Source organism: Fusarium coffeatum (genome assembly GCF_003316985.1).
Source record: "Fusarium coffeatum strain FIESC_28 chromosome Unknown BRIP53273_contig_161, whole genome shotgun sequence".
NCBI lineage: Eukaryota > Fungi > Ascomycota > Sordariomycetes > Hypocreales > Nectriaceae > Fusarium > Fusarium coffeatum.
Window position 1 is genome coordinate 88,675 of NW_022157954.1, and position 16,509 is coordinate 105,183.

The window sequence follows — 16,509 nt, forward strand, 5'->3', positions numbered from 1 at the left end:
TCTAATAGTAATAGTAATAAAAAGCAAAAGAAAGAGCATTCATTTCAATCTTGCCCAACAATCATAACATCCTTGTACAACATACTGGGCTCCCTCCATCAGGACCCAATCTTCATGCCAAATAAGTGAAGCGCTGTGTTGAGAAACAGCAAAACGAAAGGTATAATAAATCAAGTCGTCAATTAAGTCCATCGATGCCTCAAATACAAAAGTCAAAACATAATCATCAGGAAACGTCGCGCAAATGATCCGCCGAGTCGCTTATATCACGGGAAAATCAGCATGCCGCAAGATAATTACTTGGGACCAGCCCGACACTTCCATCTCCGCCATGGACTTCTGCTTCCCACCATCCATCATCCTGGTGACGTAGGACAGCAAGATAATCGCCCTTGGCAAAGCCCAGCTCTTCAGGAATGGCGGCCTGGTACATATATAGAGCGCGTGCTGGAAGATTCGTGTCAGTGTCGTATCAATACCATGAGATCAGGAGTTAACTTACCATAATGCAGAATAGCTCGACCATCTGGGGTATACAGTCGCGAAGGATCGGCAACACTCTGGCTGCGTTGACGAGTGCTTCCGTCATCATAGTAGCTGTTAGCTCTGGAAGCAGGGCGGCTGCCTCGACTTCTCACAGAACCATAAGGGTCAGAGACTGGTGCTAGTTGAATTGCCATGTCGCTGCCTGCATAACCACTTCCGGGTCGACTCTGCTGGCCATAAGGTGAAGGGGAAGGGCCTCGGCTGGCAGGTGACTGGGGGTAGTAACCTTGGGCGGAGCCGTTCTTCTGAGGCGAGCTCATAACGGAAGGAGAGCGTTGGCTGGCAGCATAAGGGTTCGGAGACACCGATCTATAACTCATGTTGTCGTTGATAGGTGGCTGAGGTGAAACGCTCCTGGCTGGTGCGGGCGACGTGGCTCTCGGCATATCGGCGCCTCTGGTACCGGGCCGTGAGCCCGGCGACGAGCCGTAAATACCGGTTCCGCCACGGGACATGTCACTTCCCCTTGTGCCAGGCCGCGAGAGGGGAGTGGCATTGAAGGCACGCGTGTCCGCGCGAGACATATCAGTTGCCCTCGTTCCTGATCGTCCGACGGGTGCTGTGCCATAACCGCCAGCTTCGCCTCGACCCATTTCGGTACCGCGAGTGCCAGGACGAGACATGGATGCTGAACTATAGCTTCCCGATTCGCCTCTACCATGTGTAGCGGTTCTGGTGGCAGGTCGTGAAGCTGTTAGTGGAACACTTTGGCTCAAGGATGGCTCTGTTCGTTTAGTCTCAGTGGCACGAGTGTTGGTTCTTGAAGAAGTGCTGTTGAATGCTCCCGGTGAGGTGGCTCCATTCTCAAACATGCTGCGTGTTTGCGAGGTCGCCTTCTTTGTGGCCTCCTTCATCGCCCTTGAAGTGACAGCGGGGGGCGGAACACCCAAGCGTGATGCCGGGTTTTGATACGATGGCGGAGGTGTTCCTCTCTTTGCAGCTGCAACATCAGGATTGGTCGGGGTCGGTACTGTTCGATTCGCAGAAGCCTGTCGTGAAGCAGCCTCAGACCCTGGTGCAGGTGATGCAAGGCCGGAATAATGATCGGCTGAGACCCTCATCGACGAATTCTGACCCAAAGTAACACCCTTGAGTTCGGCGAGAGCAAGTGCGATAGGATCTGTCTCTTCTGCTGGTTCTTGAGTTGCGGCAGCAGCGCCAGGCTTCTTCTTCGTATCAGGTGTTGAAACTGAGAAGACATTCTGCCCAACACCGAGAGCCAGGCTAGCGTTGGCATCGATTGGCTCAGGGCTTTGAGTGCGTTCCTGGGTCGCCACATTGTTCGTTGACTCTTGAGTCTGTAGCTGTGGTCTACGAACCGGGCTGGTCGAGTTTTGTGTGCTTGGTGCGTGCCAAGTGTTCCTGTTTGATTGTTGAAGTTCCTTCTGACTTTTGCGTCTGAAGGGACTGTGGTTCTTCAAGAAACCACCACTCTTCTTCTTAGCTACTAGCTTGACTGGGCTAGGAGTAGGGGCAGCGGCGGCGGGTGGAGGGGCAGCAGCAGGGGTAGCAACAGGTGTAGAGATTGCCTTGGGCGCAGGTGCAGGAGCCGGCGCTGGCGTGGGGACTGTAACGGGTGCTGGTGCTGGTGCTGGTGCTGGCGCTTGTAAAGGAGCTGGCACGGGGGCAGGGGCTGGAGCAGGAGCCGGATCTTGCCTGATGGGATCTTGCTTGACAGGCGAAGTCTTGCCACTCGGGGGCTCTACGCTAGAGAATGAGTTCGGGTTCGAATAATCACTATGCGAGTCCCTGCTTGAAGGTCGAGCCGATGTCACCTGCGAACTGTGGTCCGAGATCGGGCTTGGTCCAGTCCTGCAGAGCATGGTCATGCCATCCGTGGGATAGGGATCATGGGGGACTGCTGAAACCGGACCGTGGCGGCTGGCATCATATGCAGTATAAGCCGAAGGTTGCTGACGCCGAGGAGTATCCTCGATAGGCCGTCGTAGCTCCAAAGATGTTCTTGAATCTGATCCTTGTCTCGTATCGACGCTAGGCCTAGACTGCATCGAAGGTCGTACTTCTCCAGAATGGCGCATCTCCAAAGAAGGTCTGGGCTCGTGCTGTCGTATGTTGTTACTTCTCATGTCTGCAGCCCTATTGTCTGCAGGTCTCATCTCCAGAGGTCTCATTTGTTGTTGCATGCGGTGATCCATACTCTGTGGGGGCTGTTGAGAAGGGTGCTGTCGCTGCGGAGAGTATTGATGTTGAGGTTGGTGCTGGAGTTGGGAGGGGTGCTGTAGCTGAGCTGGGTGCTGAAGTTGGGAAGGACGCTGCGACTGAGAAGGACGTTGCATCTGGGAAGGATGCTGTAGCTGAGAAGGGTGCTGTAGCTGGGAAGGATGCTGCAGCTGAGAAGGATGTTGCAGCTGGGTGTGTTGTTGAAACTGGGAAGGACGCTGCAACTGAGAGTGATGCTGCAGTTGAGAGGAGTGTTGTATTTGCGTTTGGTGCTGTTGACGCTGCTGAGGAGGCGCCTGAATCTGTTGGTGCTGGGTTTTCTTAGCGCCAATTTGAAGTATCTCGTCAGGAGGCAACGTGGCTGGCTTCGGGACTGGAGCGTTGGGCTCACGCTTGGCAGGAGCGTTGTCTTTGTGTGCCAGCTCTTTGGCTAATGCAGAGTTTGGGTCATGATGCGACTCGAAGGTTGACGGCTGGGGAGAAGATGATCGGAAAGCAGGGTTGATCATGCGAGGGAACTGGGCAACAGAGTAGTTGTCATCTTCTGACGTCTCAGACTGGTTGTCCGTCACATCCCCACGGCAGAAGTTGATGTATTTGGGCGCATCTGGAATCTCTTGTCCGGTTCCCTTCTCGGTGATGAATGTGATTATGTCCTTCTCCACATCCATAACCTCCAAAGACAGTCGGATCTTTTCGCACGATGAATCGTCACTAACGCATACAGTCGACGCAATATTGGCGAACGTCCACAAGCTGCTCTTGGTGAAGTCTAGGCGCTCTTCTTCCAAGTCTTGAAACTTGTCGGCAGCCGACTTCCACTCTCTATTCCATCTTGCTGTTGTGTCTTCGAGTGCTTTCACGGCGTTTTCGTATTCGGTACTGGAGGCTGCGAGACTGATCTGCGTCTTTTCTAATTTCGCCTTGTTACGACGCTCTTCTTGGCCCATGACCATGTGGCCTTGAGCCAGGTAGCCTTTAATCTTCAAACATTCTTGCTCGTACTTGTCTCTTGTCTGTAATCCCGTTAGTTTAGATCACTCGGGTGAGGAAGGTAGCCGCTGACCTTGTTGACTTGCTGGGTTTGCTGCATCTTGACCTTGAGTAGCTTTTCGACAGTGTTTTGTATAATCTTTCGGCGCTCCTTCATTCCTCCTGCGAAAGCAGCGAGTGGTTCCTCGAGTTCTGACTTCATCTCTGCGCCGATGAGTTGGTGCTGTTTGGCCATCTGTTCCACTTCGCCTCGGACTGTATCCAACGATGTCTTCAGTGTGCCGGATTCTTGAGAACCCAAGGCCTTGCGGCTAAGGTTTAGCATTTTACGGGAATATTCTTCTTCAATCGACGCTCGAGCTGTAGAAGATCAGCAAAACTGCCGCGAAATAGCTCACAGATGTGTACTTACCGCCATAGAATGCTCTTAGTTCATCGCATGTTGTCTTCGCTGCCGTCATGCGACTGAGCAGTGGCGTAACTCCGGCATCTTCTTTACCCCAGAAATTGTTTGCGACTGGACATTTATGTATCAGCAAGGTATACCAGCATCGAATGGGCTTTCACTTACAAGACAGCGCAACGGCTGGAGTCTCGACCGTTGAGCCAGGCATGGTGCCCAAATGTCGGTCAAACAAGTAACAACCTTTGCTAATTGACAGCTGTTGATGATATTCTTTTGAAATTGGATAGCGAAATTCAAAGGACCAGCCTCAGTCACACTGAACTCCACACTAATGATGGAGGAAGCGAGACACGAGGTATGTAGCTGATTCAATGCTGTTAAAGAGAGCATTGCTATCTATGGAGTAACTAGCTCGATTGTTTTGGTGGCGTCGTTGTTGTTGGCAGGGTAACGGCTGGAGCATTGGCCATCCCCCATGCCAGCTAAACCTGGTCCTCTGGGTCGGGAGGACTTCGACCATCACTCAGCGACCCCAAGGCACGTGATGCGGGTATAGTGGAGCTTTTTGACGGATCGGGATTTGCCGTTCTCCGGTACCTTGTCATTTTCAGTTACTGTACCTTGTCCTCCAAACCCAACATCGACCACGTACGGACTGTCTTGACGATATCGATACTTGCATCACCACGCGCCATCCATACTCTGACTTCCGCTGGATCAACTGACGCCGAATCGCTGCAGGCTTCCCCCCGAGCTTTACAGTTTGCTGCGTTTTCGGCGATCTCTTTCCGACGACCATTGAGTTCGACACGTACCTCCATCTATCTCCACCTTCGAGTCGAGTCCAACTCACGAGTCTCTGGTTATCGAAGCCGGTTGCACGATCGCGCAGTAACTGGTTCCGCCATCACGTCCCCTGGTTGCTGCTTTAATAGGCCGCTCCCCCATGTAGGAACCTTATATATCGACTTATTCTCCTAAACACTTCCCCGCTCGCTCGCTTCGTGAGCTTTCCGACCTGCCACCACACCGAGAGCAGGCGTTCCATCATCTCATCTCCCTCCGCCGCGAATATACTCCATGGTCCCACCACCTCGAGCGGGATCATTTTCGCCCAATCCTGCGCAGACACTACAGACGGGTGCGAGCCATTCACCCCACCCATCGCAGGCTGCCATTCTCAGTGCTGGCGCAAGTCCCAGCGCCAGCAGTCCAACGGGCACCAACTCTCTCACCAAAATTGTTGTGGCCCAGGTCTATCTTCTACTCAGCACTATCAAAGAGGATAAGGACCGTGCGAAGTGGGAACTACAGGTTGATCAATTGAAGAAGGTTTGGCTACCTACCTCTGTTGCTATTCAGTTACCAGTTTGCTGACGAGTCATTTGTGCTATAGCTCATCGATGATCACGGCATGGAAGTCTTTTCAAAGTATTTCACCCGGCTCGTTGCCGGCAATGCGCCGCAAATATTCCCTGGCCTCAATAGGCCTGTCTCAAATCCCGGGAACTATCATATCCTCGTGGGCGAGATGCGAAAGATTTCACATGATGTCAATCAAGCAAGCAAAATCGCCGAGTCAATCGAAAGCGGCACCGAAGACATTTTCCGCGACTTTGATCTCTCAACTTTTATGGAACATTTTAAGCTCGATGCGTTAGAGAAGACATTGTTAGCTTTGGCATTCAAGCTTGGTTCTCGGGTAGATCTGAAGACAAAGGGTAAGTCAAGCTCCTTTAAAAAGCTATCTCGTCAATCGTACTTAATCCAATTGCAGCCGATGCTATATTATCCACCAACTTCCCCTCTTTCCTCGACATTATTTCTCGACCTACCCTTGACGCCCACGCCGACCTATCTCCTCCTTTCATCGCCATGATCCTGGAACGATTTCTTCAGTACCACCCTCCCAGCTTTAATGAGTCTGCCGAACTCGATCTCGAGGTTGCTGTCACGAAGCGATGGCTCGGTCAGACCCCGGAGCAAACACCACCGTCCGAGATTCTTGCGGCCCTCGATCTTAGCAGAGTGCTTGCTGATCGACCTTCCAATGGGCTGGTCAAGTACATCCAGAAGATTGGGGCTGAATTCACCCGGGATGAGGAAACCTGTGTCTCGTACTTACAGAATCGACCCAGCAGCCTGCAAATAGTCCCCGAACAGATCTCAGCCGCCATGACCTTTACAGCCATCAGCCAAACTCCTCAACAAGATCCCAGTATCTTGGTTGCCGCGTTGAGACGGGTACTTCCGAAGACATTTGATTGGATGGAGGTAATAGTCTTGTTCGATCAACCTTCTGCTCGGGTATCTTCCCCGCAGTTTCTGCGTCTCTACCAAGCATTTCTACCCATTGCGCAGGATTCTAAGACTGGTTTCGATATTCAGAGGCTATGGGGCGGTGTCTGGAGAAACCCAGAGGCTCAGCTCTCTTTTGTTAGTGCCTATGCCTCTTTAGTTCCGGAACAGCTGGACGCGACGACAATCCCTGGGCTTCAGCGCAGCATCACCATCGACGATTACGCCAATTCGCCTCACAATGTCCAAGAACGAGCCGCTGTTGCTGTCAAGCATCCGCTCGTTTCCGTTGCCGCACTTTCCTCTATCTTCAACGTTGCGCTCAGTTCTGTCATGGCTTCCACTAGTATTGAAGCCAAAAGGCTGTTCCAAGAAGTGGTAGTACCTAATTTGGACATTTTCTTAGTGTCTGCCTTCGAGGTTCCCCGACAACACTGGGCTCCCATGGCCGTGGAAACTCTAGGCTCCTTGTTTGAGAACTTCCTCTACAAACGCTCGCCTGAATACGACTTTGTTCTCGATAGCCTGTGGAGGAAGGATAAGGATTGGGTGATCCAACGCTTGATTGATGCACATGCCATCAAGCCGGTGGATCTTCCGCTTGTTTTCGAACATGCAGTGAAGCACAACTGGCTGGACTCGCTCGTGTACCTACCCAACGGTTTCGGAATTGACTTGGCTGCTCTGGCACATGCCGAAGGATACCTGGATCTGTCCAATTGGGCACGCAATAATGCTGAACGGAGCAACGAAATCTCCCGTACTCTTCTACAGTTCCTATTGATCAAGGCCAATCTGGAAAGCCAATATCAACGGGGCGGAGCCGATGGTCAACCTGCTATTAAGAATTCTACCACGCTCCAAGTCCGTACGGTATCCGCATTGCTACGGATTCTCGAGGACTTTTTGCCTAGCACTCCGATTCCTGAACTGACTATGGTTCAGCGACACTGTATCATCGCCTACCCACGGTTGATCAATTATGGCGAAGGCTACGACGACATCATTGACGCTAACGGGAAGGATGGGAACGCTTTGTCGCCAATTGCCAACGGCAAGATGGAAGAACATTACAAAAAGATGTACAGCGAAGAAGTGCAGGTTCGGAACATCGTCGAGGTTTTGAATCAGTACAAGCACTCCAGGGACCCTCTCGATCAAGACGTCTTTGCCTGTATGATTCATGGGCTCTTCGATGAGTATAATCATTATGGGGATTATCCATTGGAGGCCCTCGCTACTACCGCGGTTCTCTTTGGTGGCATTATCTCACATAAGCTTGTTTCCAACCTACCTCTTCAAATTGGATTGGGCATGATCTTGGAAGCCGTCCGGGATCATTCTCAAGAGGATCCTATGTACAAATTCGGTCTTCAGGCACTAATGCAGCTGTTTGTTCGGTTTCGAGAGTGGCCTACCTTTTGCAGACAGCTTTGCCAAATTCAAGGACTTCATAACACAGAGGCTTTCAGAAAGGCAGAGGAGGTGGTGCGTGAGCACGAGGAGGAGCTTTCGCGAGGGCGCAACGGTGCCGGGACGCCCCATGGGCTAAGTTACCAAGGCGAGGCATTCCCGAACGGCAACGCTGAAGAGCTTGCGAGCGCCGATCGCCAAGCACCAGCATTCGCTTCTCTTAATGTCGACCCGCCACCTCCCGACGTTGAATACGAAGATCCGGATGAGGGTGCCCAGGACAAGGTACAGTTTGTTCTCAACAACATTACCGAGGGGACGCTTCAGGGGATGTGTCAAGAGCTGCGAGAAACGATGGAACGCCGTCACCAACAGTGGTTTGCCAGTCATTTGGTCGAGGAACGCGCCAAGATGCAGCCAAACTACCATCACGTGTATCTCGAACTGGTGAGGCTGCTCGAGGATAAGTCTCTTTGGAGTGAGGTTTTACGAGAAACCTATATTAGCGTTTGCCGGATGTTGAACTCGGAGGCGACAATGCAAAACTCGACCGAAAGGACTCACCTCAAGAATCTGGGTGGCTGGTTAGGTCTCCTAACTCTGGCACGCGACCGCCCCATCAAGCACAAGAATATCGCATTTAAGCAACTTCTGATCGAGGCGCACGATACAAAAAGGCTGATTGTTGTCATACCTTTCGTTTGTAAAGTATTGACGCAAGGCGCCACATCGGCAGTCTTCAGGCCTCCGAACCCCTGGCTAATGGATATCATCCATTTGCTGATTGAGCTCTACCATCATGCTGAACTAAAGCTTAACCTGAAGTTCGAAATTGAGGTTTTGTGCAAGGGCCTGAACCTTGATCATAAGAGCATTGAGCCCTCTGGGGAGATTTTGAACCGGCCTGTCGTCGTTGAAGAACCAGCTGATGTCTTGCCAACCGAACAGCTCGACGCTTTCGAGAACCTGTCGCTGAATGGCATCGGTCCCGCTGTTGGCACTGGACTATCGCCTCAAGCGCTCGCCCCAACCATCCCAGATCTTGGTCCATTAATCAATATTCCTCCCACTAATGAGATGGTTGTTAGCACCACCAGGCTTCACGAGATTGTGCGTACGGCGCTCAGCCGTGCCCTGCAAGACATAATCCAGCCTGTCGTTGATCGATCAGTTACTATTGCAGCGATCTCAACTCAGCAAATGATCCACAAGGACTTTGCTATTGAGCCTGACGAGAATCGCGTACGAACCTCCGCTGTCAGTATGGTGAAGGCCACGGCCGGCAGCCTGGCTCTCGTTACCTCAAAGGAGCCCCTTCGTGCCAACTTTACCAACTATATGCGAAACCTTTCGAACGATCTTCCTCAGGGGCTTCCCGAGGGCACAATCATTATGTGCGTCAATTCCAATTTGGATCTAGCCTGCAACATTATCGAAAAGCAGGCCGAAGAGCGAGCTGTTCCCGAGATTGAGGAGATGATCGAATCCGAGCTTGAAGCCCGTCGACGGCACCGCAATCACAGGCCCAATGAACCTTATTTCGACTCTGGCCTCAGCCGGTGGGCCATGGCTATACCTCACCCATACAAGCTTTCGCCCAATATTAACGGATTGAATCAGGAGCAAATGGCCATATATGAAGATTTTGCTCGTCAACCACGCAGCGCCACCCTCCCCACTCCCTCCCATGGTCAGTCAGCCTCTGATGCTACGAGATCGATGGCGAACGAGGTCTTGCAGGAGCCATTTACTACTGTTCCCAACATTCCAACACCTGCAGAAACTCCTTCGATCCAGCAACATCTGGGTGCTCAGATGCAACAACCTTATGCACCTGTTCACAGCGGGGCTAACGCCATGTCTAACGGAAGGTCGCCTGGCTTCCAACTGAATGTTCAGAACATGGCTGAGCGAGTCAACAAATTGCTCCAGGAACTTGTCAGGGTGGCTAGTGAAGCACCCGAGGAACATTTCCAAGGCTTGCCACGACCTCATTCGCTTTTGGATGTTGTCGATGCGCTTGTCCAGCTCATCATTAAGACATCTCAGAGCTCTGAGGAATTTGCTATCTACGCTGCTGAGCAAATCATCGGTCTCATTTTCGCGCAGGTGGACGACAACTTAACTCTTGAAAGCTTGGTTCATGTATTGGAGACACTGAGAAAGATCTCCGGTCCTGCTCTTAACAGCCGCATCCGTACTCTCTTCGCCCAGCAGCCCGGATCTACCTTCTTGAACCTACCTTTACTCGCAGCTCTGGTTAGAACGGATCTACTGGAGTGGAGAAGCATTGATTTGGCCATGTCTAAAGCACTCCAAGCTCGCAAGGAGGGTTCTCTCGATTTCTTGGAGCACATGCTGGATCTTACCCTTCTCGACGCTCGACCAATTGCTCTCTACGCCGACTTTGCTTCTACCTTAGAGGCGGCGTGGGCTTGGATCTTGGAGGATACTGACTCCTCTGCCGGCCAACGAATCAAGTCGAAGCTAATCAACTCAGGCCTTACACGCCCAACACCAGTCGATAACCAAGCTCTCTACAAACACGACCAGATAGAGTATGTTTTCGAGGAATGGATTCGCCTTTGCCACAACAACAATGCATCAGATAAGATTGTCACTGCATTCGTGCAACAGCTGCAGATGGGCCAGGTTCTGCAAACCCGAAGCGACTTTTTTGTCTTCATCCGCATCGCGCTTGATCTCTCTGCAGACCGTTTTGAGTACATTGTCCGCACAGGACCTATTGGCGATGCCTACTTGATGGTGGATGCGCTCTCCAAGCTCATCGGAACTTTTATCGGCATGGGTTTCGAACCGACATCCACTCGGCCAGCCTTCATCGACTCAGTTCTTTCGCTCATTGAGCTTATCCTTAACAACCACCATGTGAAGCGCGGAGAGGATTTGAACCAAAAGGTTTTCTTCCGCCTCTTGTCTATGCTTTTCCATGAGATCCAGGCCATTTCCGAGACCTTGTCAGATGACGAACGCCGAGAGGTTCTGATCAAGGTTGCAGCTCGACTCAACAGAATGGGGCCTGTGTTTATTCCTGGCTTTATCTATGGCTGGCTGTCCCTTGTTCAACACCGCGCATTCATGCCTGCGATTCTGCAGTTGCCCGACGGTGCCGGCTGGGGACCCTTCGTCAACCTCGTTTGCCAGTTGCTTGATACTCTGGGTAATCAACTTAAGGTATTCGAGGTCTCCAACATTGCAAAGGATATTTATCGCGCTACCTTCAAGCTCCTTGTCGTTCTGTACCACGACTTCCCAGAGTTTGTTGCAGCTAATCACGTCAAGCTTTGCGCTAGCATTCCACCTCATTGTACCCAGCTGCTTAACGCTGTCGTGGCTGCCAGCCCTCACCACCAAATGTCAAGATTTGGTGATGCTAGTACCAAAGACCAGACTGACGAGGCGCGCGTTCATCCTGGTCTTATACACGATGCTGTCTCCGTCCTCCAGGCTTATGGACTATTCGATGCCATCGATCAAGCGCTTCAGAGTGGCCCAACAGAAGACATCGCCGCGAATATTACACGTGCCATGCAACTGGAAGTTCCTAAAACGACTACATACGGACATGTTCCTGTTTCTGCTAATACCGCGGTCATTGATGCTATTGTCGTTTATACCGGACAGCACGCAGCGGAGAAGGCGGCGCAAGCGGGTACTGCGATTTCTGTGACCAGTGACGAGCATGAAGTGTACCTTCTTGATCTGATCATTCATGAGCTCACGGCAGAGGTCAGATACTATCTCCTTGTCAGTATGGTCAACCAACTCAGGTTTCCAAACGCGCACACCACTTTCTACCGACAGACACTTCTGTTCCTTTTCGGCAAGGACCTTAGCGATCCCGAAGAGACCGAAATCCGTCAGGAGATCACCCGAGTGTTGCTTGAGCGACTAGTTAGTTATTGGCCTCAGCCATGGGGTCTTCTATGCACTGTTGTGGAGCTCATGAAGAACGAAAAGTACATGTTCTTCGATCTCCCCTTTATCAAGGCAACTCCTGATGTAAGTCCAAAACGCAAATCCACCACATATCTTAATACTAATATGCGCTCTCAGGTTGCCGAGAAATTTTCACGGGTACTTTCACAGACTTAAACTGGAGGCCACGTATTTAGTCCATAACGGGGCGCTTGGGCATAACGGCACGAGAAAACTATAGGAGAATCATAATATGCTATCAGTAGGGGTTTTTGGTTTGGGAGGCGATGCATCATGATGAATTGTGAGATGAACGGGGCGTTGGGTCCAAAAAAAAAAGAATTCAGAATTATAGAGGAGTGAGTTGTTATGAGGTGCTGAGTCGACTCGTCTGGGGGGACGAGAGTGTCTTCAGTCCGAAATCAATTCGCGGCTAATACTGTATTACTGTACGATAGTATTTACGATTTGTCAAAGACAATACCATACGCATGATCGGTTTTGGATCTGCTGTATTTATTCGTATAATATTTTGATCTCGCTCGGTGCGGTTAACTAGATACTAATATGGCCGTGCATCACAGGTGTAGCTGTCCCCGAAAGCTTGACAGTAGAAATCTTGGACTCCTTCAGATCAACGTCAACTATAATGTTACTCTCCCGGCCCATCTCGACACCCTGGTCAATCTCATATCGAAAGGCGTGGTCACTGAGGTCAGTCTGCTGAAGCGAAAGATAGCTCGAAAGCGCACTTGCAGCACTGCCTGTAGCAGGGTCTTCCATCACAGCTTCCATCATTCTCGAACGAATAGAGCAAACTGTCACGCCGTCTTCCTCGTGTTGGCTGTTGATCACATAGTAGTATTTGCACAGGAGACCATTCTCCCAACCAGCGTCAAGAAGCTTATGTACGGGCAGGGATGTACCATACGTCTGGACCTTTCCGAGATGCTCAAGATCTGGAAGCTTGATGAGCGCAAATGTCATGCCATTGACAATACTGAACAGAGGTGCATTGAGTTCAGATTCGCGTATCGCAGGGTCTGAGGAGATCTGGCCAGGGGCTGGTACAGATAGGTCAGTCAAGGTCTTCTGGTGGCAGCGAACGTTGTGCGGGATGGCAGCTTGAATATATCCAGGGCGGGTCTGGATAAGAGCGATTGGGCCTGCCTTTGTTATCACTGTATCAACGCCTTTAGGGATGAGGGTGACAGCGGCGCCTATGGTGGGATGTCCGGCAAACGGGATCTCAGTGTCAACGGTAAAGATGTCGATCACTCTGCGAGTGACATCACTGTCGATGTCGGGATCGTTCTCGTGGATAAATACCGTCTCGGAGAGGTTAAATTCGCGGGCAATTGTTTGCTTCTGCTCTTGCGTAGGCTTGGTAGTCTTTCCATCTGCAGGAATCGTAACCACGGCGAGAGGATTGCCTCGATAGCGAGTCTTTGTGAAAACATCGAGAGTAACAAAGGGAAGCTCCATGGTTAAGGTTCGGTGGCTTCAGTCGATTGTCTGCCTGTCTAGCTTCAATTGGGAGTGCAGTACAGTAGCTGTAGCTTTATGATAGTAGCTGCAGCACCAAAGAGATCTGTTCAAGGCTGAGATTGGGCGCAGGAACCTTTCCAAAAGCTCGAGCTTGACATGAGCTTGGCTTTCGAGTGATCTCGATAGCAGCAAGTTGAATGAGGTTATGACGAAGGAGGGGGCAGAAGTGTGGTGGGGCGGGGTCACTGAGCAAGGAGCAAAAGTAAAAACTGAGTCAGGAAGGTTCGTTTAACTGCTGAACTGTAGGGTAACCCCTCTTTCAGGTATGTAACTTTAAATTTGCCAACTAAACCTCTTTCTCTTGCTCTATCACAAGCTGGAATACTTTGGTCACTCCGGAGATTGTTCAGGTTTCAAGACAGGGCTTCTAAATGAACCCTTACCTCTGATCTCGAGAAAGAAGGGGGCTTGTTGGAAGAGAGTTGTCGTGTTCGGTATGGCCTTTTGCACTTAGGTAAGGCACAGAATCTAGCGAAGCGGAGCAAACACGGCAGTGACCCCAATTGACCAATCAAATAACAAGGATTATTTAGTGTAGATTTCTGGCCTGTCTGACAAGACGGGCGAAGCAGCCTCAGGCAGGCAATTGAAGGGCGCCAAGACACGAACAGTTTGACGAACGACGGGGACTTGCAAGGAAAACAAAGACATGTCGTAGGTTGATTTTCGAGAGATCTACAGGCTAGTCATTGCCAATGACTTCATGGCGGATAAGACATGAGCAGGACAGGCCAAGGATCTTACAAAAATATGTAGACTGCGACTGCGACTGCAACTGCAGCTCGCGATGACCTCAGATGTCCCGCAGTTCAACAGACATATTGGGTCTCGAAGCCAAAAGTCGGCATTTCCATCATTGCAGCCGTAAATGGAAAGTCATCAGACGATGATGGCCCGGACATGGAGCCATGACCTGAACCCGGTCTCGGCGGGGACTTTGCAGTGATGGAGAGGAGCAAAGCTTGAGCAAGGTCTAGGCGAAAGTGGAGAGCATCCATGTTAGTGGCAGACGCTTGTCGCAGCTGGCGCGGCAAGGGGCAGGGCTAAAGATGCACCGGTGGATGTCCACCTCGTGGCATGCGTCTTTTGACTGAGTGACATCCATTCAGCCAGTTCTCGATGAACTGTAGGGTAACTATAGAGAAGGTTGGTTCAGGTTGATCAAGAGGCGAACTCATTCATCTTGAGAATGACGCAGCAACTGCACAATGGTGGCTGGGCTGGGTCCAGGCGTTGCTTGTGCGGTGGGTAACAGAGTCGTGTAAGAGAATTGGATAAAATAGATCTAAGCAGATCTCGACCAGGCCAGGGGTGACCAGTCCGTGGCTGGCTTGAGAGGCATTGCGTGAGGTGGTCAAAGTTTGATGTGCAAGGGCAGCTTATCGCGATATTGCGTCGGTAATCAATGCCCAACGGCCAATCCAACATGGGATTTTAGTCGACGCGAAAAAGAAACGAATGACCTACAAAGTACCTACTGTACATACAGTACACATTCGATCAAGCCGCGTACCCCAAGTCAGTCGCTCACTTACACATAGGCAAGTGGAGGGCCGATCAAAACACCGCGGCTACAATGATAGTAGTAATTACAAGTCATAGGGGAAAAGGAAAACCTCGGCCGGACAGAGCGGATTGATATCCACCACAAATGTTCCATATTGACGCCAGTCGAGAAGAGGCAGAGCGAAATACCAATGGTGTCATTGGCTGTCGAGGCTAATGTATGTAAGAGTGTAATGTCAAGCGAGACGAGACACTTACACACATATCCATCCCTCCATGGCGTACCCTGGATATAGCCTTGTGCCTCGGCCTCAGGCACAAAGATATTGTACAGAGTACCTTCACCTGCACTGCAACAATAAGGGATTGCTAGAGTCGATTGCCATGGGTGACGGTTGAATGGAGCCAAACAAGGATCCAAGAGGGCCTCGCCGCTGCTGTCGGGACTCTTTTTTTGATGATTCGGCCCACTGCTCATCTGGGCTCCATTGAATTTCAAGATGAAGTGGATACTTCCGTATTCTGCAGCATTAGGAATTTGAATTGCAACGGGTCCGGCTCTCTCTCTTACCTTGGCGCCCATAGTGAACTGAATATAGATGCTCATGCATTAACTGAGTGTGTCGTTCTGCACAGAACAAGCGTGTCAAGAGAATGCGGTGTAAGAAAGATGGTCGCACGGAGCAAACAGATGCATCTGCAGATGCAGCAGTTGCAGATGTAGTTGCAGATGCGGTGTGATCTGTAACAAAACAAAACAGAAGAGGTCGAGGCCAGGGTTTATTGTGTAAGGTATTGAAGCACGGTTATTTGACACGCAGTTGGCAGGTAGTCAAGGTAATGCCTGTTTCTTGTGCTGTGCTGTGCTGTGGCTATTACCTGAGCTCTGAGCTCAAGCCAAATCACATTACCTACTGTACGGCCATTCTCGGACGTTCCCCAAAAAAGATTTCAGGGTCCTCCGAGCACACGCTAACTAACAGTGACCCGACGTGGCCCGGGTCCCGGAGATACTTTGCAGAATGAGCCAAAGAGAGACGGACGCGGATGAGGCGGAAAAAAACACAGTCGGGCATGAGGCGAGGCTATTAGTGAGAGGCTGCAAAGTGCGGTCCAACCAGAGTCGACTGAGGAAAGCTAAACCCAAGTTAGAAAAGAAATAGAAGACGTTCGAGTCAAGATGGCTAAACTCTTCACAGTAAGTAGTACTAAGTTCAATGATTAAAGTCCTACAGTACTGTACCTGGTTGCGTAAGTCTCATTGCCTCTGTCTGGTGGTCATCGATACTTCCAGATTAGCCATTCATCATTCATCATGGACCTTTGGATTGCATTGGATTGGTGTAAGAACGTGAAATGGCTGTCTGGCTGCCTGATCCAAGAGTAAGCGCCTATGACTGAACCTGCGACCCCAACTGCATCTGACTGCAAGGACCTCCCTCACTTGAGAAGCAACAGCACAGCACAACACAACATAGCAGAGGGGAAAAGTACTGTCGGTCGGTTTTCACAATTTTGGTCTTGCGGCTGGATGGATACCATGTATTTACAAGGATGTTTTCATAGACCCACATGTATGACCCCACCATACACTTAGCGCACCCCGCTCTCGGCAGCCATGCACGCCAGTCCCAACCAATCCAGTTTGGCTGAAACGAAAAAAAAAAAAAAAAAAAAAA

General features: G+C 50.8%; 4 protein-coding genes across 4 annotated transcripts; 1 reads left to right on the forward strand and 3 right to left on the reverse strand.

Annotated features, from left to right (window-relative positions):
• Nucleotides 1-277: 277 nt before the first annotated feature.
• On the reverse strand, nt 278-4,334 carry FIESC28_07352 (uncharacterized protein; the record flags this gene model as incomplete). Its single annotated transcript, XM_031161492.1, has 5 exons — nt 278-447; nt 503-3,743; nt 3,794-4,080; nt 4,133-4,237; nt 4,292-4,334. The coding sequence occupies 5 exons, from the start codon at nt 4,332-4,334 to the stop codon at nt 278-280; spliced, it is 3,846 nt and encodes a 1,281-aa protein (XP_031014476.1).
• An 872-nt stretch (nt 4,335-5,206) lies between these two features.
• Nucleotides 5,207-11,953, forward strand: FIESC28_07353 (uncharacterized protein; the record flags this gene model as incomplete). The annotated part of the gene is made up of 4 exons (XM_031161493.1): nt 5,207-5,458; nt 5,523-5,847; nt 5,904-11,860; nt 11,915-11,953. The coding sequence occupies 4 exons, from the start codon at nt 5,207-5,209 to the stop codon at nt 11,951-11,953; spliced, it is 6,573 nt and encodes a 2,190-aa protein (XP_031014477.1).
• A 378-nt stretch (nt 11,954-12,331) lies between these two features.
• FIESC28_07354 (uncharacterized protein) lies at nt 12,332-13,261 on the reverse strand (the record flags this gene model as incomplete). Its single annotated transcript, XM_031161494.1, has 1 exon — nt 12,332-13,261. One exon carries the CDS (start codon nt 13,259-13,261, stop codon nt 12,332-12,334), a length of 930 nt encoding a protein of 309 aa, XP_031014478.1.
• A 1,594-nt stretch (nt 13,262-14,855) lies between these two features.
• FIESC28_07355 (uncharacterized protein) lies at nt 14,856-15,413 on the reverse strand (the record flags this gene model as incomplete). The annotated part of the gene is made up of 3 exons (XM_031161495.1): nt 14,856-14,895; nt 14,971-15,043; nt 15,089-15,413. 3 exons carry the CDS (start codon nt 15,411-15,413, stop codon nt 14,856-14,858), a joined length of 438 nt encoding a protein of 145 aa, XP_031014479.1.
• Between the last annotated feature and the right edge of the window lie 1,096 nt (nt 15,414-16,509).